The 25972-nt window shown below is 44.5% G+C and overlaps 1 protein-coding gene across 9 annotated transcripts in view; it reads right to left on the reverse strand.

Annotated features, from left to right (window-relative positions):
* The window catches only part of atxn7l3a (ataxin 7 like 3a), a 50847-nt gene extending 29434 nt beyond the window's left edge, over positions 1 to 21413 (reverse strand). For 2 of the 9 annotated variants that reach the window (XM_069904708.1, XM_069904707.1), the window contains exons 1-5: positions 16341 to 16430; positions 14479 to 14615; positions 14083 to 14276; positions 12396 to 12528; positions 4440 to 4611 (exon numbers count right to left, since the gene is read on the reverse strand). In XM_069904708.1, the coding sequence (XP_069760809.1) occupies positions 4440 to 4611; positions 12396 to 12528; positions 14083 to 14276; positions 14479 to 14512 (533 nt within the window). In that variant the 5' untranslated portion in view covers positions 14513 to 14615; positions 16341 to 16430. Of the gene's footprint in view, positions 1 to 4439; positions 4612 to 12395; positions 12529 to 14082; positions 14282 to 14478; positions 14616 to 16340; positions 16453 to 18175; positions 18486 to 20615; positions 20893 to 21308 lie in introns of those variants that run through there. The other 7 variants (XM_069904717.1, XM_069904712.1, XM_069904709.1 and 4 more) reach the window with 6 other exon arrangements.
* Positions 21414 to 25972: the final 4559 nt, after the last annotated feature.

Here is a 25972-nt window from a genome sequence, read left to right on the forward strand (position 1 = left end):
ATACACCCCAAATGCAATTGGTCAACCAGGTAGAGATGAAATATGACAGACAAAGAATTGGCAGGTGCCAGAAAAAGAGAGGGAAAGAGATGCAAAAAAAAAAGAGGGTCAGATGGAGGAAGGCATCATACTACGCGAGTGGGTGATTAGAGGACAAAGGGTGCCAGTGGTGGAATCTGATAAGTGGAGAAGGTGAAAATTATGTTATAAAGAGAGACCAATTGGAACTAGGAGGGTGGAGGAAGAAGAGGGCCAGGAGGTGGAGGATGTTGGAACCAATGAGGAAGGAATGAGAATGGGTGGGAGGCAAGTTGGGGAAGTGAACAAAAAAAAAGGGGGCAGGAGAGAAAAAGAGCAAAAGGGGTACAGAAGAAGAGAGAGAAGCCATTACCTTAAATTATAAAATTTTAAGTTTATGCCATTGGGCTGCAGACTACCCAGGAGGCAAAACGAGATGTTGTTCCTCTAGTTTATTTTGGCCCTCACAGAGTGTGGGAAAAGGAAGGGGAGTTGAAATGACATACAGCCTGGGGAGGACTTGATGCTAATGTCAGTATAGAACTGGTCTCCTAAGATGGAGGCAGAGATCGATAAAGAGGGAAAAGAAAACCCCCACCAACTCCCACTACATCTGCTACCCAGTCTGGTGGTGGCCCCCTACCCATTCTCAACCCCCCCTTTTCTTTCGGTTCCATCCCCTCTACCCTCACTTCACGACTGAAATATTTCCCTCTCTCCTCCCCTCCCACCCCCAACCAAATCTAGTCTCTTTATACCACCCCTCTCCTCTTCTGATCAGATCTCAGCACTGTCAATCTTTGCCCTCTAATCATCCACTCCACCCTGTAGGACTCCACTTGACCCCTTTATTCTTCTTGCCTCTCTTCCCCAGTCTGGCATCTGCATCTGCCCATCATGTTAATTCGCCATATAGTTTACCAGACAAAAAAGGGCCCCTTTGCCACCCTGTCCTTTTTAAATTGGTTTCTCCTCCATTTCTCCTCTCTCCATAAAGGTCTTTGTCTCAACCCTTCTTTCGAGACACACATCGTCATCGTACTTACAACAGTTTAACCAGCCCTTCTGGCTCACGAGCCCGTGCCGCCCAAAAACATCCGATTAACCTACAACCCCCTGTATGTTTTGAAGGGTGGGAGGAAACTGGAGGACCCAGGGAGAATGTACAACTACTTACAGACTGCACTGGATTCTAAACAGGGTTGCTGGCACTGTATTTCAGTGTTGTGCTATCAGCTACACTAGCCATTTTATCCAACTAAAGCAACTTTGTGTGTTTAGCTTCAGATTCCAGCATCTAGTTTCCTGTGCCTCCCTGAGACTTTGGATATTTAGAACCCAGCCTTGGTTAAGCAGCAACCATGGGACAACGATAGCAAATGTATCATCTCTTTATATCTATCAACATTAATTCATCCACAATGATCAATGCTTTGTATATTCAGATACACAAACATGAGATGTCTTTTTAACATTTTTAGACTTTGTTGTTCCTTGCACCAAACTCCTGAAGTACACATTCATCTCTGGGCTCCATCACAGTATGAGGTTTCCATCTTATACAAGGAAAAGATTTAAGGACATCTCAAAAAAGTATGTAACATCACACCAATATGTGAGAATCTCCAATCTACAGTTAGAATTTAAATTTTAAATTTAGGGATACAATACGGTAATGGCCCTTTCAGCCCACGAGTCCATGCTGCCCAATTACATCAAAATGACCTACAATCCCCAGTAAGTTTTGAACAGTGGGAGGAAACCGGAGACCCTGGGGAAAATCCACGCAGACACGGGGAGAACGTACAAACTCCTTATAGACAGCACCAGATTCGAACCCTTGTCCCGACAGCTGGCGCTAACCTCTACAATAACCATACCATCCTTCGTAGGAGGAGCAAACAACCTCTGTGGAGACACAGAGAAACACAGTGTAAAATAGTGGAAGCTATCCATCCACTCATGCATCTTCTATCCCGCCAGTGGCAGAATCAGTGGATTCCCCTCTAGCCTCATTAGCCACCTCAGTGCTCACAGAAATGAAGTGGAAGCAAATTGCCCTTTGCCTTGAGTGACGACAAAAGCAGTCTTTATTCTTTTGAAAGATATTGCAAATTATCATGGAATCAAGGCTGCAACCACTCTTCTCATGCCAAAGGAAAATGAAGTAACCAGCCCCATCCCACATTCCAAAAAGAGGTGCATTGCTCTCAAGTTCAGAGCTCTTAAATTACACGTCAACTACAAGTTAAATGCAGTACGGGTTTCTTTTCATCTCCATCATCTCCATCACCCATTCCGCAATGATTTCCAGATTTAATAGCTCCAGGATAACATTTTTTCTCATCTTGATTTCTTTTTTAAAATTTAAAAACAGCATTGCAATAGGGCCATTTCGGCCCACAGGCCCATTACACCCAATTAACCTATAGTTCCCGATACGTTTTTGAATGGTGAAAGACTCGGGAAGAATGTACAAACTCCTTATAGACAGTGTGGGATTTGAATCCCAGTCCCGATTGCAGGCACTGTAACAGCACTGCATTAACTGCTATGCTAAACATGCTGCCCTTTTTTTTCTTTTCTCCAACCTTCTGCCACATCATGCTGTTTTTTTTACCCATCTGCTAAGGGAAATATTGCTCTATACTCCACATGGAATCTTCCCTCACCTTCATCTATTTCAAAGCGAACAATCTTAGCATATCCAATTTTTCCTCAAATCCTTTCTCTTGTGTAACATGACCAAGGTACGCAGTTCCATTACAATTAATTTTTACACTTGTGACAAGGTATATAGAAATATTTTTGGGGGACAAACACTTTAAAACAGATCTTCATGTCCACAGTGACTTTACAGGAACTTTGGAGGGTGCCTATGGAGACTTCACTTCGACTGATGTTGTGGAACACATGGACTATAATCTTGAGGTGCAGGTGCTTGGTGTGTGTGTGTGTGTGTGTGTGTGTGTGTGTGTGTGTGTGTGTGTGTGTGTGTGTGTGTGTGTGTGTGTGTGTGTGTGTGTGTGTGTGTGTGTGTGTGTGTGTGTGTGTGTGTGTGTGTGAGTGATTGTGTCTAATTTTTCACTTGGAATAAGGTAAACAGAAAGGGACTCTGTGGTGTCCTGAAAGAAAGAGGTTATCATTTCGAGAACCCTGATGGGGCAAGTTTTGTCAGCAAGACACTGAGGTGACTGAGGGAAGTACCTCAGTTGTGGATGTCCTGGAACAACAATCTCCCTCTGAACAACAACAAGAACCTTCCTGAGCGGTAACCATTTACCTTTCGAGCACCAAAGCCTTGTGAACTTTATACATGTTAAATTCTGTGCAGAGTATAAGAATTGCCTGCAAACAGTGAACTTGGAATGAGAAGTGAGATTGGACTGTGAACCAAAGAACTTTTCTGAACTTGTATACACATTTCACACACGTACACTTAGAATTAGAAGGGGGTTAAGTAAGTTAATAATAGATAAGTTAAAGTTTGTTTCTATTTTCAAGTTTAAAGATAATTAAAAGCAACTTTTTTTAAATTAACTATTCGTTTTGGTGAATATCTATTACTGCTGGGTTGTGCGGTCCTCTGGGCTCATAACACACTGTATGTCAAACAATCTTCTACAACTTAATTGACATCCCATGTGTTCTTGCACCTTCCCAGATCTTCGACTGAATTAAATTCTAATTGCTATTTTTTCCCCCACCAGGCTTGACAATCTACATCTCTCTCTGCAGTCTAAAGGCTTTCACTCCACTGTCAACCATTGAGCCATTATTTTTATATTATCAGGTAACTTAATGGCTAAAGTTAGATCTCAATAATTTATATCTGACAATTTTCTTACAAAAGAAAAATATTAAAGGGAGGGGGGACGTGATCAAAATGGTTTTGCATTCCATGACAAAAATACTCACATATTGACAAGTCATGTAGCTCACTTCTGTGTTATTCGGAATAGCAACAAAATGTGGTTGCCAAATGAATCCAAACAAATATTTGAACATATGAATTGCAATCTTAATAAAGAAAAGGGCGCTGACCACAATGAGCATTGTAGTTTGTCACAGATTAAATTAGTGAAACACCAAAGTCTGCAGGCACTGTGATTGTAGTCAAAATACTGGAGGCCTGAAATGTCAGTAATATATCTTCACCTAATATGGACGCTGAGTTCCTCCACCATTTCTCTGCTTTGACAATTAAACTAAACAAGTTTATACAATCAGAACTAAACCCTTGAATTAGATCAGACAAACCCGTGTGATGATAAAACCTTTGTCAGATTTGGAAAGTAGGTTGATACTTGTGACAGGCAAGTTTAATCGACAAACATAGTCAAGTTAATATTTCAGACTACAGCATCTTTTTGTGAGATGTCACCTAACTCAAGAGAAATTGGTTTATGTAATGAGCGGACCTTCTATTTGCAATCCGGCTGCTGTTGCGACCCATTCCCAAACACTTTTCCAGATGAGGAGCAAAGCGGGAGGCAGCGATACTGCGACTGCAGTTTGGACATTCGCACTCCTTGTTCTTCCACTGGTTGTAGACTTGACCAAAAATGTCCACACCTGGCTGGTCCACAATTTCTGAAATACATAATCAAAAATTACTGATGGGTAGACTGTGAAATATTGCCCTATGTTGATGAGGTATGCTCCAAGTGTTTTAGAGCAAAGAATATCGACATGATAAAATCAAATTCCACTCTTAATGAAAATATGCAAGAACAATGTGATGTCTTTCTGTGAAATCAAGAAATGAAAGTTGGATTTGGTACAAGTTTCCCCATCTTGTGCAATATTATTTCAAAACGTACAGTGGTTGTAGGTTAATTGGGGTATTTGGGCAGTTTGTAGGCCAGATGGGCCTGTTACCAAGCTGTATGTCTAAATTAAAATGTAAAATTGACTGCTGGGTTCAAAAGAAGGTTTGATATGACATTGTAAACCACAGATTTGTGGTGGAAAGTGTGCTTACCAGCTGCATCATGGACTGGTATGGGGACACTAATACTCCTGAGCAGAGAGCCCAGCAAAAGGAATTGGACACAGCTCAGGACATCACAGGAAAAACCATCCCCAACCATCTAGAACATCTGCAAGGAATGTTGCTGTCAGAAAGCAGCATCAATCATCAAGGATCAACATCACCCAGCCCTCTGAGCACACTGCTACCATCAGGAAAGAAGTATAGGGGCCACAACAACTGCTACCCCTCCATCATCAGACTTCTCAATCACAAACTCAATTATTAACTAATTTAAGGACTTTTTTTGAACTTTTTTCTCTCTGTATTGCAATCAGTCTGTTTATATTTCTTTTTTTACATGTGTACGTCGAGTACAGTTTTGTTGCTCTACCAAATAAGTAGTAATTCTACCTTGTCTGTCGGAAAAAGAATCTCAGGTATGTATGTGATGTCATGTCTCAACTCTGACAATATACCTGAAACCTAAAAGTAGTGGAGTAAAAATGTTTTGTTTACTGGTGGGCCATCAAATATTATGTTCACAATTTGCCAGGATTTACAGCGCAATGATGAAAAGTCCTCACTGTAAAAAATTTGTTGGAGCTTGCCATCTCCTTTCAAACACCAGATCGCTTTAATAATTCCAAAGATAGTGGCAGGGAGACACAGTTGGCAGAGCCACTGCCTCACAGTGTCAGAGAACTGGGTTCAATTCTGACCTTGGGTGCTGTGTGTGTGACTTTTGCATGGTCGCCCTGAAACCACAAAGGTTTACCGTGGGTACTCTGGTTTCTGCACAAAGTTGTGTTGGTTGGGAGGTTATGTTGCCCCTAATATGTAGGTGAGGAGTAGAATCTGGAGTCAGGGAAGAAAATGTGGGGAGAATTGAAAGAAACTGGGATTAATGCAAGATGAACGTAATGGTGGTTGGTAATTCCAGCAAGAAAAATATTGATCTGTCAGCGATGTATAGTAATCTCAGAAACATTTTCAGAAAAAAAACACGCTTTAAATTTTACAAGACAAATAGTTTTTGATAATCCCCAATAATGTGGAAATGCTACTTAATAAAAACGCACATGAGCATTTTGTTCTGAAGCACACTACCAGTGTGTGTGGCACCTGTTGGACTTCCTCAAGGTTCCCTCACCATTAAACAATTTTTTTTTCCCAGCTCACAACTGCTACGCTTATAGTACCAGCGACTTGGATTTGAATCCGGAGCTGTGTATAAGGAGTTTGTTCATTCTCCCCATGTCTGTGTGAATTTCCTCCGTACTCCAGTTTCTCCCACCCTTCAAAAATGTACGGGGGTTGTAGATCAATTGGGTCGCATGGGTTCATGGACTGGAAGGGCCTGTTACCATGCAGTATATCTAAATTAAAATTAAATCCAAAATATTCTATAAGATGATTATACATCTGCATTACAGTGAGATCAATTCTCATAGACTTGGCTCCTCAATGGAATAAAATCAATGAATACATCTATCTGTGTGGAAAGGCACAATTCCAACGCCGATGACACCGCAGTTGTCGGCAGAATTCAAAACGGCAAAGAGGAAGCGTACAGGAGGGAGGGAGATAGATCAGCTGGTTGAATGATGGAACAACAACCTTGCACTCAATATCAGCAAAACCAAGGAGATGTCTGTGGACTTCAGGAGGAAGTGAGAGGAATGTGACTCAGTCCTCGTCCAGGGCTCAGTAGTGGAGGTCAAGAACTTCAAATTCAAGAAGTGTCAACAACTCCGAGGAACTATCTTGGAGCCTCCATGTTAATGCAATCACAAAGGCTCGCCAGCAGCTATACATTGTGAGGTGTCTGAGGAGATCGCCCAAGAGTCTCGTAAACTTCTACAGGTAGAGAACTTTCTGGCAGGTCAAAATACTGCCTGGTACAGAGGCGCCAACTCTCAGGACAAGAATAATCTCCAGAGGGTGGTCAACTTGGCCTGCGACGTCACGGGCACCTGAATTCACTCCATCGAGGACATCTACATGAGGTGGTGTCTGAAAAGAGCAGCCTCTATCCTCAAAGACCCCCACCACCCAGGCCAAGCCCTCTTTACTCTGCTACCATCAGGGAAAAAGGTACAGGAGCCTAAAGAAGAGCACTCAGTGGCACAAGGACGACTTCTTCCCCGCTGCCACCATCATATTCCTGAATGATCATTGAACCAAAGACACGGCCTTACTTTTTGTGCACAATTATTTAAATTTTTTAATAGTAATGTTGTAAGATGATTATAATACAATTGCTTTCACTATATGATGCGCCACAAAACATTGAATTTCATGGCTTGATCATGACACTATATTCTGATTCTGAACAAACTATGTATGGTTGCTTCACCTGACCAGTTGCTTAATAATCTTGAGATGCTGGAATTTAGAGCAAAAAATAAAGTGCTGGAAGAAGTCAAGGGGTCAAGAAGCATCCATGGAGGCAAAAGGAATGTATCAGAATTTTGGCTCGCGATCCTGTATCGGAACTGTATGTGAAAAGGAAACATGATCCTCATCTAGAAGTGCAGTGGAGGGAATAGGACAAGAGTTGGTAGGTGATAAGTGGAGCCAGATGACAGGGAGAAAGATGGGCAGATGGAGCCAGGAAGGAGAGATAGGAAGGACGAAACAACAGAGAGAGAACTTGGGAGGGCAGGTTAAAATGGGGAAGGAACACTGGTGTGTGGGTTACCAGAGATGGAAAATTCAATCTTCATCGCAATGGGCTGTCGACTAACCAAGTGGAAAATGCTGTTATTCTCTTAACTTGTGTTTGGCCTCACCAAAGTAGTGGAGAAGGCCAACGTCAGACAGGTTGATGGGGAAATGAGAAAGGGAGTTGAAATAATATGCTTATATGCTATAAGCCGAAGATGGCAATTATTCTGCAAAGCAGTTATCTCATTTACACGGCCTGACCGACTTAGAGTAGGTCACATCTATGTATGCATCCATTCAATGTATGGATGAACAGAGGGACCTTTGGGTTCAAATCCATACATCCCTCAAGGTTGCCACACAGGTTGGTAGGATGGTTAAGAAGGCCTATGGGATGCTGCGCTTCATTAATAGGAAGATTGAATTCAGGGGTAGAGAAGTCATGTTGCAACTCTACAAATCTCTGGCGAGACCATACATAGTATTGTGTTCAGATCTGGTCACCTCATTATGGGAAGGATGTGGAAGCTATGGAGAGGGTGCAGAGATTTACCAGGATGTTGCCTGGATTGGAAAACAAATCTTATGAGGCGAGGTTAGCAGGGTTGGGACTTTTCTCTTTGAAGCGTGGAAAGACAAGAGGATAAAGGGCTACAAGATTATGAGAGGACTAGATATGAACAGCCAGTAGCTGTTTCCCAGGGCAGGATCAGCAAGCACCAGAGGACATCTGTACAAAGTTAAGGAGGAGAGTTTAGGGGAGACATCAGGAGTAAGTTTTTTTTACCCAGATAGCTGTGGGTGCCTGGAATGTGTGGCCAGGGATGGAGGAGGCAGCTGAACATTTGGGGGCATTTAAGGGACTCCTAGACAGACACATGGATGAAAGAAAAATAGAGCGTTAAGGGGTAAGGAGGATTTAGTACTTTTTTTATAGGCTGTACTGTGCTGTATTGTTCTATGAGCAGATTACAACAGACGAGCTTGAAGGAGATGCACTACCTCAATTAGAAGGGGTGTTTAGGTCCCTGAAAAGTAATGAGGGAGAAGGTAAAGGGACAAGGATTGTACTTTCAGCTGTTGAAGGAAGTAATGCCAAGACAGGAGGGGTCAATGGGTCTAGAGAATGAGAGAGAGGAAAAATGAGAGAGGCATGGCTTTAGCAGGCACGTGTAGATGAGGTAGCATGGAAGCCAGCAAGTTTGTCATGGATATCACTGGCTAACTTTCCCACAAATATATTCTTACACCCACCATACCACCTTCACCCCACATAGAACAGAGACAAAGTTTCCTTTTACCCAACAAGCTCCATATCCTGCATAGCATTATTTGCAATTTCCCCAGCTCCACAGGTATTCTACTACCAATCATATCTTCACTTCTTCCCCTCCCCCAGTCCCTGCTTTCCATAGGAACCACTCTCTCAGTGACTCCCTGGTCTTCTCACCCCTTCCCACCCCTCTCCTCAACCCCTGCAATTATAGTGAAGACGTGGGAAGAAATGAGAGGACCAGGGAGTCATTGAGAAAGTCGTTCCTGTGGAAAGCCCCTGCCTCATCTTCATCAAGGCAATAAGCATCCCTGCCACGTGCAGCAGAATTAAACATGCACCACTTCCAACCTTGTCAGTTGCATTCAATTCTCTCCTCTATACCAGCGTGACAAATGTGGACGAGGTGACTTATGAAGAGCACCTGCATTGTTTGTCTACAACTGCCATCTCGAGCTTCTGGTTGCCACCATTTCAGGTAGTCTTCCATTCGCATACCAACCTGTCTGTACAAACCCAGTCTCTCACAGCCACCTGGATTATACCTTCATCCTGTTCCTTGTAAGGATGACCATCCCCTTTTGTTCATGTAATCGAGGGAAGTGCAGAAGAAACCAACTAAACAACTGGCTCATTGGGAAAGGGGCCTCCTGAACTTTGTGAAGAGTCCAAAAGCTGGGGTGGGGGGGGGGCACAGCCAAACAAAAGAGGTTAAGAATGAATGGCTGCTCTAGACAACCAATCCTCCAATGACATGCCTCTCCTCAGCCTCCGTTATTAAGGTGAAGCCCAACATAAACAGCCTTAAACTCAACAGCATGAAGTGATTTTTCTAATTTGAGGTAACCCCTCATCCTCCACTCATTCCAGTTTCTATCTCTTCTTTACCTATTCCTGTACTCTTTTCCTTGTCTTTCCTAATGGTTTCTCCCTTTGCCTGCTTCCTCACCTCCCACACCTTTTGTCCTATACTCTACAAGTTCTGGACACATCCCCCAGCTTCTTTCCCACTGATTTTATGTAATTTTTCATAATTTATCTCAGTCTTGAGAAAAATGCTGAATTGAACCACTGACTGACCATTTCGACCTACCTGAAAAAACACTGAAACGCTGGAGGAACTCAGCCGGTCTCGCAGTGTCCATGGGAGGTACAGATATATTGCCAATATTTCAGGCCTGAGCCATTCCTCAAGGTGTAAGCTTTATTGCTGCAAGAGCTGCTAAGTTTCTCCAGCATTTTTGTGTTTTACTACAATCACAGCATCTGTAGACTTTTGTGTTTTATCTCATTTCTACCTGCTGTCTGACCCGCTGAGTTCCTCAAGCAATTCTTTGCTTATCTTTAGTCTTTTGGTTTTCCTATTACTTTTTCTGGTTATCTCGTCAATTTTGTTTACTATTTAATTTCTGGACAATGACTTCTTCTAAAACATCCTCAAGAAAATGGAGTGGTTTCAGATCAAAGACCATGTCTTAAGATTCTGAGTTGGCTGAAATCAAGAGGCAGACAATCCATCTGGCCTAATTCTCTAGACTTGCTCCAAATTTGAAAGATTAAACAAAAAAAAACTTGAAACTCTGTTGGCAGTTTTAGTTAATGGTAAAGATTCAAATTATCCAAAGTAGATGAAGAAGTGAAACTTCAGGATGCTGAAACTTTCTGTGTGAGGAAGGAGTGTCACATCCGTAGATAATCTAAGGGGAGAAACCATTTACAAATCTTTCCTTGCTGCTAATTTGAGATTGGCACATTTTACATGGAGAATTAATAGAGAATAAATTAAGAATACAGTTATCCTGACTTCATAGAACGCTGCAGCACAGAAAACAGGCCATTTGACCCATCAAGTCTGTGTCAACCATCATTTCCCTAGTCCCACTGACCTGTTCCCATTCCATAACCCTCCAGACCTCTTTCATTCAATTTATTCTTAAACACAACATTGAGCCAGCTTTCACGTCAGATGGCAGCTCATTCCATAGTCCCACCACTCTGAGTGAAGAACTTCCCCATAACGATCCCCCTAAACCTTTTCCTCTTCAGCTTAAAAGTATGACCCCCTTGCATTTATCTCCACTAATCTAAGTGGAAAAAGCCTACTCACATCCACTCTTTCTCAAAATCTTGTAAACCTCTATCAAATCTCCCCTCATTCTTCTTCGCTCAAAGGAAAAAAGTTCTAACCTGTTTAATCTTTCTCTGTAACTCAACTCCTGAAGACCCAACAACATCCTAGTAAATCTTCTCTGCACTCTTTCAATCTTATTGATATCCTTCCTGTAGTTAGGTGACCAGAACTTGACATAAAATTCCAAATTTGGCATCACCAATGTCTTAAACAACTTCAACATAACATGTCAACTCCGATACTCAATACATTGATTTATAAAGGCTAAGGTACCAAAAGCTTTATTTACAACCATGTCCACATATGACACCACCTTCAGGAAATATTTGTATTTGGTATTTGTATTTCCAGATCTCTCTGCACCTCCGCATTCCTCAGTGCCATATCATTAACTGTATACCTCCAACCTTGGTTTACCATTCCAAAATGCATCACCTCATACTTGTCTGCATTAAACTCCATCTGCCATTTTTTGGCCCATTCTCCTAGTTGGTCCAGATCCCTCTGCAAACTTTAAAAATCTCCCTCGCTGTCCACAACCCCTCCTTACTTTGTGTCATCCAATTGCTGATCCAATTCACCACATTATCATCGATTTTTGATATGTACAACAAACAACAGTGGTCCCAACACAGAGAATAAATTAACTTCGAAAACTGTGAGAGCCATACTAAATACTGGATTTGTCAGCCCAAACCATTAATAACTTCTCAATTAAAATGTTACAAGATATCTCCAGAGGACAACCCACAAGAATATTAAAACTATGGATAAGTGTTGACCAAAAGCCCTTGAGACTCCTTCACTATTCCAATTCCACGGTCAAAGCAATCTTTGCCAAATAAATCCCCAAATCACTTCAAATTATTACAAACCATGTTTTTGTTTTAATTATTTTCCTCCATCTCCTTAAACATGTAGTCATTGCAACTCTTTGCTCCATGGCTGCTATCATGTAAGCAGTAGTTCTTCATGTGTAAGCTTGCATGATGAATGTCAAACTCCATTTGGCTTTTGGGAGCCATTTCAATTTAATTGAATACCTGAATCGATACATATCCTGACAAAGTCATCATTTCATTATTCTGCTCTTTGCTAGTGGGTCACTGTGGCTAATCGGACTGACTGAAATCAACAAATTCAGCATTAATAAAATCTGAACATGGGACTTTCCAGGTATGTAGGGTTGTTCCACATTTGCAACAGTTTGCATCACCAAACCAACTTACTCTCCCAGTTGTTACCGAAATAACAGAGTGTCAAAATAAGCACAATTAATTAGACCCGTAGTCAATAGATGACATCCATCCAGTCACATTAAACACACCTACCAAAATCCTTCATGCTGTCCGGGTCTGTCTCATCCAAAAAGAAATAACCACACTTCACAGCACGGTGCACCTCAAAACAGAGTCCCAAACACGCATCGTCTACGAGATCAGAATAGATCTCGTGAGCTATGGCCTGAAACACAAAGCTCACATGTAAATGAAAAGAGATTCACAATAACAAAAAGTATGTGAAGGAGGTTAACTGATTTGTTCTCAGACAAGCCATAGGAAGCCAACAGTCTCATTCATACATGGTTTCTTAATAAAGTATGCAGTTTTGAATATTTTCATCAGGGATTGGAAAATGATTAACAACTTTCACTAAAATGTTTAAATCAAGAAATTCTTGGACATTTTTTTGAACTCTCTACTGTGGAAAATAGCACTGACGTGAAGCACAGAATGTTGGGTTTATGTCGCTGGAGCGCACCACAGCAGAATTCTCTCGTGGAGCTCCTGGACAACTAACTATCTGCGTGCTTTGAACTGACCTCTTAACCCCACTCTCTTGACTTTTTATTGGACCCAGCACTAAGGTGCATCATATTCCAATGGCTTTTCTGCAGAAAAGAGCAACAAAGAAACTAGAGAGAGAGAGAGAGAGAGAGAGAGAGAGAGAGAGAGAGAGACACACACACACACACAAATTCATAATGAGCAAGCAGTGCACTGAAAGTTAATGGCATACAGGTGAAACAGATTGACAATTTTTCAACTAAAATCGCGAAATGTCAGGATTATTATGGATGGCACTCAAGCCACTTGCAAAACAAAATGCTGAAAACATGCTGCCAGCAACCATTCTGTGAAAATAACTCCAATAGATCGCGATGAGCCTGTCCATGCCCATTCAAAGCCATGCACAATAAGGTAACTAGGTTTCAGCTCGTGCTTTTAAATCCCTGCCTGACGTCGGCCACTCCGTGTTCAGCTATTTACCCATTCTGACCATAAAAACAAGCACGTGGAGAAACGTAGGACAACATTTATGGAATTAGCTGTGATTTGTTCCTCATTACCTAGCAGCACAATTTTGAGACTCTCATTGAGCTCAACCTCTAGGAACAATGCACAGCGAAGGCAGGTGCTGACCCCGTGCTACCTGCAAGCTGGGAGCGACAATTGAAAATCGTGATGAAAAATCTATGAAACAGGAGCCCCCTTAATCTACTTCACCATTTAATATTGTCATGACTGAATCTTTTCCACCAACTACACTCCCTGACAAAACCCACTATCACTCAATTCCCTTCCAGCTCAAGGATCCAACAGCCTTGAATACATTCAATGACTGAAGTCTTCTGGGAAGAAAAATTAAAAAAAGATTCTCTGAATGAAGAAATTTCTCTCATTGCATGCTAAACACTAATCCCCCTCATGAAGTACAGTCACAATCAAGGCAATGCCTCATTAAGAAGCTCAGCTTTCTGGTCATCACACAGTGAAAAGCCATGTATAGTTTTGTATTACTGCCTCAAAAAAAAATGGCAAAAGATAAAGCAAAGAAATACACGGAAATCCAGCGTTGAAGACAGAAACTTTATTCATTTAGTGAACCATAAGTGCAGCCTCAACGTAAAGAAATGTGTGATACACATCAAAAGCATTCAACGCTGGGACACACAAGCAATGGTAGTACATTGAAACGCACTGATAGAGAACAGAAGAGGGTTTTGGGGGTACTGGCCTGCTCTGTGGAACTTTCAGGGGTAGCGTCAAACTCCATGGCCTGGTCACTGTGCTCTCTGTTCATCTGCCTCTGGTCTCGTTTCAGCTGCCGCCAGTATTTCTGCTTCTTCTCCGAAGAAACCCTTTTCAGCTTGGGCATGGCTGCAAAGTTTGCACTGAACGGTTTTCTTATGAAACGACTTTGCTCATCATCTGTTCTATCAGGTTAAGAGAACAGAAATTTAGGCCAACCTAGATCACGCTGAGAAGCTGAGCAAAATTATTAAGTTTAGTCAGTGCGAGTGGGTCCACCTCGGCAGATTCAGTTCCCAGAGGCTGTTATACAACCAGTGATTGGCACACACTATGGAAACACTGACTAAAAGTAAAAGATGGAATCAGCCAGTGTACTCACCAGTTAATCCAGAGCCACTTCGTTCATTTTCCATATCTGAAGATCAGCTGGTATTCTGGTCGAATATCTTCGCTTGTGACCAAAGAGAACTCTTCAAGATTTTTCCAAAGGTTTCTTTCCTCTGACCCCAGAAAGCTCTAAAATGTAAAAAGAAGTTGCTGTCCCAATGATGGCCTGCCGGGGGAGGGGGGGGGGGGGGGGGAGGGGGATTATAACAGTGGCAATTCACTAGAAAATTATCCATCGTTTTAGGAGATTATAGGCCATTCACAGAGATCAAGAATCTGTACACTCGGTTACAGAGAATGGTTGGTATATACACTGTATTCGAAAACTTCATAGCAGATTAACAGATGACTGGAATTAATCAAAGTTCAGTGTAACCCTCAATTAATTGCAGAAAATAAAATCAATCACTGAATAGTTCTTGCTCTAATCTGAAGCTTCCTTCATTGAGCTCTCATATACAGAAGGTTAATAATAAAACATCCAGGATGCATGTTTTGCATTATTGCATGTCGTGGATCCAGCCGACTATCTTTGCCCATTTTTCAGAACATCAAAAGGTTAGGAAAATCTGCTCCTTATACAAGGTAGTGAACTCTGTGTTTACTTCTACTCCAATTCACAGATTTCCTCGGATCACCCCAAGTCTTTTTATTTGGGTCAGAGGCGGAAAGCACAGGTGAAGGCAGCACGAATCAAAGGCCTCCTGCTTGAAGTCAAGACTGAAGAATAAGAAGGAACGCAGAGGAACATCCAAGAGTGGAATTACCACAAACACGATTGTGAACAAAAATGTCCTATGCCAGACATCAGAAATGCAACATATCCTAGGATTAAAATTAATCCTGTGGATGGAAAAGACGGTAACTTCAGTCTTGTAAGTGACCATCACCATTAATAAGTGCCTCTGGGACCTGCAAAAAAAATGGTGCCTTGATGAGGCATTGCTTCTCAGCCACTTGTCTATCCAACTCCCTTTTCTGCCTCTGGCATGAAATCAGAGTCTTGTTCAAGTCCTCTGGAAAGACTGGATGAAGGAAGTTCACTTATGAGTGTATGACAAGCACAGAGAACCATGGTCATTTGTAAACAAGAGAGTGATAGACAAATTTGCTCTGAGGAAAAGAGACACAGGGAAGAGGAGAGGTGATTGGGAGTGCACTAAAAAGGCTGCAATAAAATAAATGACACTGAAGAGGTTGTTAGCAATACAAAGAAATTGAAAGCAGTTCACAGTTGAAAGGGTCCTGATATACAACAGACGTAAAACACAGATGGTAACAAATACACTTTTAGATTAATTTCTGTTGCAACTTATGGAAACCCACCATTATGCCTGAGGTCGCATGCCCATTTAATATTTTTGAAGAAATTTTTCTAAATATAATAATGTGCACACTGTTTATACATACTCTTACTGATGACATAAAATGCTTATTCTCACATCACGCCCATAGATTATCATTCAGTGGAAATAAGCATCCATACACCACTACAATAGAAGACCAAAAATCCGGACTGCCTGGGGATTGGGTCGGTCCGGATTTTCAGGATTCACGAGGAGTACTTTTAAAATAAAGAAGAATCAAACAGGTAAATTTTGATTTCTGATTCATTAGCAAAGACAGTGTGCTTCATTTATCAAAACGAACAGTTTTAAAGAAAAATAAAAGTGCTGTTGAGCATCTTTGGCACTTATGCACGCACACAGACCCTCAAAAGCCCGCTAAATTTTCGAAAAGTCCGGATTCTCAGGTGGACCGGATTTCTGGACTACATAAAACAAAGCAAGCATACAATCTACAGCAATATTTGTTGTTGAAACAAGACAAACTCCCCAGTCTCCTTCTCCTTACCTCGGATTTGCTGTTCTCGAGGCCAGATAATGATATGTCTTCCATTTTCATTGGAAATCAGTAATGTGTGCTACTTTCTTTCTACATAGTAACGAAGTGGTCACTGAGAATACTGAGAGAAAGTAACCAGTTAGTTTTAAAATACAAGGACATTTAAACACACTTAACAGGGGAACTAATTGAAGGGGGAAGAGGCTGTATCACAGTGGTTCTCAACCTTTTTTCTTTCTATTCACATACCACTTTAAGTAATCCCTATGCCATAGGTGCTCTATGATTAGTAAGGGATTGCTTAAGGTGATATGTGAGTGGAAAGAAAAAGGTTTGAAAACCACTGTTTTAATCGTACCAAATTGACTTGTTATGTGCACGGTTTCATAACTCCAAAGGAAATGACCCAATGACAGTTTTTCTCAAGCAAAATATTTCAATAACAATTGGGTCTAAAGCAGTGATTCTCAACCTTCCCTTCCCACTCACAAACCACCTTAAGTCATCCCTTACTAATCACAGAGCATCAATGGCATAGGGGTTACTTAAAGTCGTATGTGAGTGGAAAGAAAAAGGTTGAGAACCCCTGCTGTAGAGAATGTTCAACTCAACAGATTCCACTCTGGACAAGTAGGAAATAATAAGGTCATTTTTTTTTTTTCTTGGCTATTCTAATTCTACCAGTTGGCTTTACATTCTTACTTTGATACTTACAACCACTGGATCAATCAATCTAGGGCAGTAGTTTTCAAACTTTCTTTCCATTCACATACCACTTTATATAATCTCTGTACCTCTGTGATTAGTCAGGGATAAGTAAAGTGGTATACGAGTGGAAAGAAAAAGTTTGAAAACCACTGATCTAGGGCAACAGAAATATGAGTTTGGTAGACTTTCTACAAGTCATGTTTTATATGGTGTAATGATGCACAGGAATGTTCTACCATTACCCCAGTGGTTCTCAACCTTTTCCTTTCCAGTTACATATCACCTTAACCATATAACCGTTTACAGCACGGAAACAGGCCATGTTGGCCCTTCAAGTCCGTACCGGTTAACTTGAACAACTCCAATAGCTCCTCCGCAATCTCCTGAGGAAGTAGAGGCTTTCTTCATGATGCCATTGGAGTGTTGGTTCCAGGAAAGATCTTCCGAGATAGTGACTCCCAAGAACCTATCCTCTCTACCTCTGATCCCCCATAAGTAATCCCTTACGAACCGCAGAGCACTGATGCCATAGGTAATCTGTGGTAAGTAAGGGAATAACTTAAGGTGATATGTGAGTGGAAAGAAAAAGGTTGAGAACCACTGCTGATTTGAATCGCAGTTAAGAACATAACAGTCAGCCTAGTAGTCCTAGTTTGTGAAACAACTTTGTCCATACTTCGTGGCAAACTCCAGATCTGGGATTAGTCCCAGCTCGGGAACCTGAGTTTCTTCAAGACAATAAGGTATTGGAGCCCATGAATCTGGATGGGGAAGAAAACAATTAAAGCAAGTTCTGAGCAAGGGTCACTGACACAATTCTGGGGCACTTTCTGGATATGCAAATTTATCATTAGTTTGGTAAAATATGTGAATTTAGGTGTTTCAACAACAACCTCCCAAGTCATGAATTTGTCAAATTGGTCTACAGTACCCTGGAGTCCAGAAATACACACAAATAGACAAATCCAGGCAAGTCTAGAGATATCCAAGGATGGTAATCAGATGGAATATTGTGATTATCAGGATTTAAAGATATAATTTTTAAAAATCTCTTCTCCGTTCATATGGTTTCAGTCAAACATCCCTTCTGAAAAGATCCTGCATGCAATGGCTCTGTTCTGAGCCAAGGATATTACCTTAATGAAGGGCTCAAGCCCAAAACGTTGGTTAGATATCTTGATCTTTGCTTATAAAGTACACTGTTTTCCAGCTGAGTTCCTCCAGCATTGTGCTTGTAAATCAACCACCGTGCCTACAGCCTTTCATGTTTTACTTCTGTTATTTCCCTGGACTGATATTCCCCCTCTTCTGCAGATTCATATCTTCCAGATCACCTCCCTCCTCTTGTTGGATGTACCTTCTTTCATGCCGCAATTGCAAACTCGCCTATCGAGATGCTTTCTCAGATGGTACCTTAAAGTGTTCTGATGTCTTTAATGTCCATCTCCCCGCCCCCCCCCCACCCTTTATTGTTTCGTACCTGGGCGCTTCCCTCAGATTACACTGTCTCACTCTTGGATTGCACCTCTCCTATGATTTCCCCATGTTGCGGGGATCTCCCATTGCCACGGGGATTGGGTGGCGTGGTTGGAGTAGTGGTTTTGCGCAATGCCTTTACAGCACCAGAGATCAGGACCAGGGTTGGAGTCCTGCACTGCCTGTCAGGAGTTTGTACATTCTCCCCATGTCTGTGTAGGTTTTCCCTAGGGGCTCTGGTTTTCTCCCACCATTCGAAGTGTACTAGGTGTGCAGGTTAATTGGTTGGCACGGACTCGTGGGCTTAAATGGTCTGTTACCATGCTCTATGTGTAAATTTTTTTTAAAATCTCTCAATGCCGTGGGGATCCCAACAATGCAGGGATCTCCCAGTGATGCAGGAATCTCCCGACGCTGCAGATTGTCCCCGATCTCCCAATGCTGCAGGGATCAAGCAGTGCTGCAAGGATCTCCCAACGCTGCAGGAATTTCTCAGGGTTGCAAGAATCTCCCAGCGCTTCAGGGATCTCTGAGGGCTATAGGGATCTCTGTGATGCAGGGATCACTCAGGGCTGCAAGGATCTCTGTGATGCAGGGATCTCCCAGGGCTGCAGGGATCTCTCAGGGCTGCAGGGATCTCCCAGGGCAACAGGGATCTCCCAGGGCTGCAGGGATCTCTGTGATGCAGGGATCTCCCAGGGCTGCAGGGATCTCCCAGGGCTGCAGGGATCTCTGTTTTGCAGGGATCTCTCAGAGCTGCAGGGATCTCCCAGGGCTGCAGGGACCTCTCAGAGCTGCAGGGATCTCCCAGCACTGCAGGGATCTCCCAGGGCTGCAGGGATCTCTGTGATGCAGGGACCTCTCAGAGCTGCAGGGATCTCCCAGCGCTGCAGGGATCTCCCAGGGCTGCAGGGATCTCTGTGATGCAGGGATCTCCCAGCGCTGCAGGGATCCCCCAGGGCAGCAGGGATCTCCCAGGGCAGCAGGGATCTCTCAGAGCTGCAGGGATCTCCCAGGGCTGCAGGGACCTCTCAGAGCTGCAGGGATCTCCCAGCACTGCAGGGATCTCCCAGGGCTGCAGGGATCTCTGTGATGCAGGGACCTCTTGGGGCTGCAGGGATCTCCCGGGGCTGCAGGGATCTCCCAGGGCAGCAGGGATCTCCCAGGGCAGCAGGGATCTACCAGGGCTGCAGAGATCTCTAAGGGCTGCAGGGATCTCCCAGGCCAACAGGGATCTCCCAGGGCTGCAGGGATCTCCCAGCGCTGCAGGGATCTCTGTGATGCAGGGATCTCTCAGAGCTGCAGGGATCTCCCAGGGCTGCAGGAATCTCTGTGATGCAGGGATCTCCCAGGGCTGCAGAGATCTCCCAGAGCTGCAGGGATCTCCCAGGGCTGCAGGGATCTCTGTGATGCAGGGATCTCCCAGCACTGCAGGGATCTCCCAGGGCAGCAGGGATCTCCCAGGGCAGCAGGGATCTCCCAGGGCTGCAGGGATCTCTCAGAGCTGCAGGGATCTCCCAGGGCTGCAGGGACCTCTCAGAGCTGCAGGGATCTCCCAGGGCTGCAGGGATCTCTGTGATGCAGGGACCTCTTGGGGCTGCAGGGATCTCCCGGGGCTGCAGGGATCTCCCAGGGCAGCAGGGATCTACCAGGGCTGCAGAGATCTCTAAGGGCTGCAGGGATCTCCCAGGGCTGCAGGGATCTCTGTGATGCAGGGATCTCCCAGGGCTGCAGGGATCTCTGTGATGCAGGGAACTCTCAGAGCTGCAGGGATCTCCCAGCGCTGCGGGGATCTCTGTGATGCAGGGATCTCTGTGATGCAGGGATCTCCCAGCGCTGCAGGGATCTCCCAGGGCAACAGGGATCTCTCAGGGCTGCAGGGATCTCTGTGATGCAGGGATCTCCCAGGGCTGCAGGGATCTCCCAGGGCTGCAGGGATCTCTGTTTTGCAGGGATCTCTCAGAGCTGCAGGGATCTCCCAGGGCTGCAGGGACCTCTCAGAGCTGCAGGAATCTCTGTGATGCAGGGCACCAATTTCCACCCCCGCCTAGCCACCCACCCTCACCTTGCCCCCCGCCGACCCCCTTCCCCAGGCTGTACCTGCAGATGCCTCCCCAGCGCCACGGCTTCCGGACCAATCAATGCCGAACGGTGCAACCCCGCAGCTCCATCGCCTCTAGGGCCCGGCAGCGCCCCCGACCGCACGGGCCTCCCGCATCTCGGCTCCTTCCGATCCGCACCCGGCCCCCCCCCCTCCCCTCCCCTCCCCTCCCCGGCGGCGGCGGCGCAATCGCACTTTAAGGCCGGGCTGCCATTTTGCGGGGCCGAGCCGTGACGGTGCCGAAGGCGTCGCGATGGCGCACGCTGCCGCTTCTCCTCCGGCTCCCCCCTCCCCCTCCCCCTCCGCCGGGCCGCTCGTCCCTGCCCCTCCCCCACGCGCTCGCTCAGCCCAGGCCGCGTGCGGCGTCGCCTGACAGCGGATGCGCGTCACCGGCCGATCGGCGGGGCGGCGAGCCAGTGGGGAGGCGAGCTGGGCGCCAGCCCGGCCAATGGGAGAGAGAGGGAGGCGGGGCCGCGGACCGACCGGGGGACTCCGTGCCCCCCCCCCCCCCCCCACACTGCCGGCTGCACTGGCACCCGACTCCGACCTGCAGCGGACCATTGTTCCGAACCGGCTCAGCGGCCACTCGTCCCGAATCCAATTGATAGCCCACTTGCTTCGATCTCTCCCTTGCACTAGCAGCCGCCCCCCACTCAGCTCATGGTCCCAAACGTTGCCAGCGACCCGTTTACCTGCCAACCACGACATGGCCTTTTCTTTGGTGCAATTGAAGTGCTGCCCCTGATCAGGGATCAGCTTTTTCTTTCCCTTTCCCAAGAACAAAGGGAAAGAATAGTCAGTCAGCCAGTGACTCATGAGGTGGGACAGGAGGACGTCTCCCTCCCTCTGAGAGCCAAGGGTGAAGGTTTCATCTGCAACGTGATTTAAAAAGAATTGGGCAGGTCTTGTCGTTGAGGATTCCTTAAGACCCCCCACCCACCCACCCCCATCCCCCTATCCCTCCTCATATCCCCCCCTCCCCCCTCATATCCCCCCCTCCCCCCTCATATCCCCCCCTCCCCCCTCATATCCCCCCCTCCCCCCTCATATCCCCCCCTCCCCCCTCATATCCCCCCCTCCCCCCTCATATCCCCCCCTCCCCCCTCATATCCCCCCCTCCCCCCTCATATCCCCCCCTCCCCCCTCATATCCCCCCCTCCCCCCTCATATCCCCCCCTCCCCCCTCATATCCCCCCCTCCCCCCTCATATCCCCCCCTCCCCCCTCATATCCCCCCCTCCCCCCTCATATCCCCCCCTCCCCCCGGATCAAACAGCTTCTGTGACCCTTTGCATCAAAAGGGGTTCAGTCATCGAGTTCCTCCAGCAATTCGTGGTTTGCTCAAGGTTCCAGCATCTGCAGCTTTCTTGTCTTGGTGTTGCCTTTTATCTCAAGTTACATGGGGCAGCCAGTTTAAAAAGAAAAGTAGCCCTGTTTTGTCCTGGGGGCGGCCTGGTTGGAGGCCAATGGTGAAGCTGAACGCGCCTTTCGCCTGGCGCCACGTGCTGGGTTGCTCTGCTCTTTTGGTGTACTCACCAGGAAGGTTGATCCGGTGGCTCATCTCAGCTGGTCCCATTTGCCAACACAGCTCTGCACCCACGACCAGGTAGCTTGGCAGGATTCAAACGGCACCGGCAAAATAGCCAACGACACCGCCGTCAGCTCTGCACCCACGACCGGGTGGCTTGGCAGGATTCAAACGGCACCGGCAAAATAGCCAACGGCACCGCCGTCAGCTCTGCACCCACGACCGGGTGGCTTGGCAGGATTCAAATGGCACCGGCAAAATAGCCAACGGCACCGCCGTCAGCTCTGCACCCACGACCGGGTGGCTTGGCAGGATTCAAACGGCACAGGCAAAATAGCCAACGGCACCGCCGTCAGCTCTGCACCCACGACCGGGTGGCTTGGCAGGATTCAAAAAATAGCCAACGACACCGCCGTCAGCTCTGCACCCACGACCGGGTGGCTTGGCAGGATTCAAACGGCACCGGCAAAATAGCCAATGACCCCACCGTCCTCTGCAGAATCACACACAGAAGTGAGGAAATGTACAGGAGGGAGATTGATCAGCTCGTTGATCACAATCTGGCATTCAACATGACAAAAAAAACCCAGGAACTGATTGTGGACTTCATTCAGATGGTCAGCAGTGTCAAGGGTCCAGCATTTCAAATTCCTGGGTGCCAACATCTGAAAAGATCTATCCTGGGGCCCACATCTTCATATGGAGTTGGAGATTTGGTGCGTCACCAAAGACTGCAAAATTTCTACAGGTGTACCGTGGAGTGCATTCTGTCTGGTACAGAGGTCAAGAAAAAAAAAATCAAGTTGAAAGCTCTGCCTGCAACATCAGACACCAGTCTTCACTCTATTGAGGCCATCTACAAGAGGCAGTGTCTTAAAAAAAAGTAGCTTCTTTCCTCAAGGATGCCCACCACCCAGGCAAGCCATGCACTCTTCACTGTGCTACCATCAGGGGAAAAAGGTACAGATGAACACCCAGTGCCTCAAGGACAGATTTCCTCCCCACTGACATAAAATTTCAGAAAGGACCCTCATTTTCTCCTATTTTCCTGCAGTATTTATTTTTGAAAAGCAATTTATAGCATGATTTGCACTGCAATACATTAATTTTTAAAATATTGTAATGGTACCCACCTCTACCACATCCTCTGGTAGCTCACTCCATTTATACACAATCCTTCGGAAAGAGTTTCCCTTCTCCTCACTTGTAAATCTATTTCCCCTTCCACTCACCCTAAACCGATGCTCTCATTTTGGACTCCTCTAACCTCAAGAAGACAGACTTGATCTCATCTACATCCCTTTCACTTTTGTAAAATCTTCACCCGAAGTTAAACTTCCACACAAACACTTAAAAATTGTGAAAATGTCCTATTTTGTGTTAAGTATTGTGCTGAAGCCCAATTAAGAAACCAAAAAGCAAATTGCTGGAGGAACTCCCAAGGTTGTGGATATGTTCATGTGTGGCGTTAACACCTGGAGTTGAAAATGTATGAGAAACAGCATTCTACCTCCAAAGACACTGCTTGAGCCACCGAGTTCCTTCGTTTTTTTTTTGTCCCAGGTGCCAGCATCTTCAGTCTGGTTTCTCTACCATTAAACCACATCTTTGCAAGATCTCACCACCTAAACTCTGACTGCAATGGAAGCCAAATAGACCAGTCCAAGTTCAAGCTCATCCCTTGAACCAGATGCAAATTATTGACCACTGAAATGATTTTACCAGTCAAGGCGACTTGTTGAATTTCTAGAAATTACTTTTTAACAACACCTAAAATAACCTGAATACACCTGGGATTGTCTGATCTCAGAAACTAAGCAGGCTCAGGACTGGTCAGTATCTGGATGGGAGAGTGCCTAGGAACACCACGTGCTGTAGCTTTCTGTGAGGGGTGCTGGACAAAGTGGTAACTCTGTCTGACTTAACAGTAGACAAGTTAAAGGATTTCATGCATGTTCTAAATGTAGTACTACATGACAATAGCATCTTTATACCATTGCACTTTGATGTTCTTGCATAATCGGAAGCTTACTTGCATGTTTTTTTAAATTTAGACGTATAGCACAGTAACAAGTCTGCCACCCAACTGTCGTAAAACCCCCAGTATGTTTTGAACAGTGGGAAGAAACTGGAGTCGCAGGGGAAACCCATGTAAACACAGGGAGAACGTTTAAACTCCTGACATACAGCGGCAGGATTCGAACCCAGGTCTCGATTACTGGCACTGTGAAGGCATTGCACAAGCCACTGGGCCAACCATGATGCCATGATGGGTCTTGCAAAGAAATGGTGATCGAGCCTAAATGCCCAAGATCTTCAGCCCAAAGTCACATATCCAAAAAAAAAGTCAATTGAAAGCCAGAGTTTAGAAACAGCACTAATTCTTGGATACATGAAGGCTTTTAATGTTAGCTCAGCAACCCTGAACAGGAAAAAAAATGGCATCTGTTGTTAGAAAAGTAATTTGACACAAAGAACAGAAGGAATGAAGGGGAGTTGAAAATCTGTATTTTTTTTTAAATCTCAACTTAAATTCATGATTGGGTGAAGTGAAATGGTTTAAAATGAAAAACAGAAGACTAGTTAGATTTTTAAAACTACACTCTAGTTTGCAAAATTAACACCTGTGATTTAGGAGATCTGTATAATACGCAATACAAGAAATGATTCAGATTGATGCAAGTTGGGGTCAGTATGACACTACAAAGAATATTTCAATCCATATTAATTATTTAGATGAACCAACTAATGTATCCGCAATTACTGACAATAAAAGACAAGGTGTGAGATTACGGAGGAATGCCAGTTGTCTGCGAAAGGACGTCGATAGAAATGGAAAAGTACACTCAAGACACAATGAACATGCTGAGATGCAAAATGTCTTGCTATTTACAAAATGGCTCCTAAGTTTTCTGACAAAATAGCAAATCCAGCAAAGGTGTGTAATTTCATCTATAGAGCACAAGGTTAGGGAAGTTATTTCTTCTGTTAGCTTTAACATCTAACCATCAAGTACAAATGTTCATCCTTTATTTAAAAATCACCCACCAAGGTTTGAACATCCTCCACACTGCGAACATTTATTAACCATTCATATTGTTAAAATAAAATCAACAGTCTTCTTTAAAAAAAAGTTATTAAAGGTTAAATTTAAACAATGGAATTGAAAGCTAATCATTTCAATCGAGTACCATTCAAAAATAGGTCTGTGGATTGATGGTCTAACATTGTGAATGCTGTCTAGCAACTTTATTATTCTCCTCTACCCACCATGCTAAATGTGTTGCTGGGATATCACTAGAATTAAATTATGAAAGTCTGCAAATGCTGAGATTGTAGTGACAACACAAATGCTGGAGGAACTCAGCCAGTCTGGCAGCGTCCATAGGAGGTAAATATCCAGTATATTATTGATGATTTTGGCCTGAGCCCTTCAAGATGCAAGCAAAAAGCTGGCTGGGATCTTAATTAAAGACTAGAGATCAAGGGGGAAAGAAAAAAAAGTCCAGACCAACAGTCAAAAGGTGTTAATTCTATCACATCCTCCTGTGGACACTGCAAGACTGGCTGAGTTCCTCCAGTATTTCTCTGACATACAATTAGAAACCATTTTCTCATAGATAGAAGCTCGATTTGCAAGGAAAGGCAACAACATCTCTGACCGTGCCTTTTCAAAATAGATTTCCCAGCTTGGAAATTTGTGGCGAATGTACAATCCACTTAGAAATTGTGCCGCACTCCCTGGGATGCGAGCGTGTGCTCACTGTAGTTTGCATGGCCCTATATTTCCAGGGCAAGTTCAAATAATTGTATTCACCCAGCAAACAAA

Source organism: Narcine bancroftii, chromosome 12, assembly GCF_036971445.1.
Source record: "Narcine bancroftii isolate sNarBan1 chromosome 12, sNarBan1.hap1, whole genome shotgun sequence".
NCBI lineage: Eukaryota > Metazoa > Chordata > Chondrichthyes > Torpediniformes > Narcinidae > Narcine > Narcine bancroftii.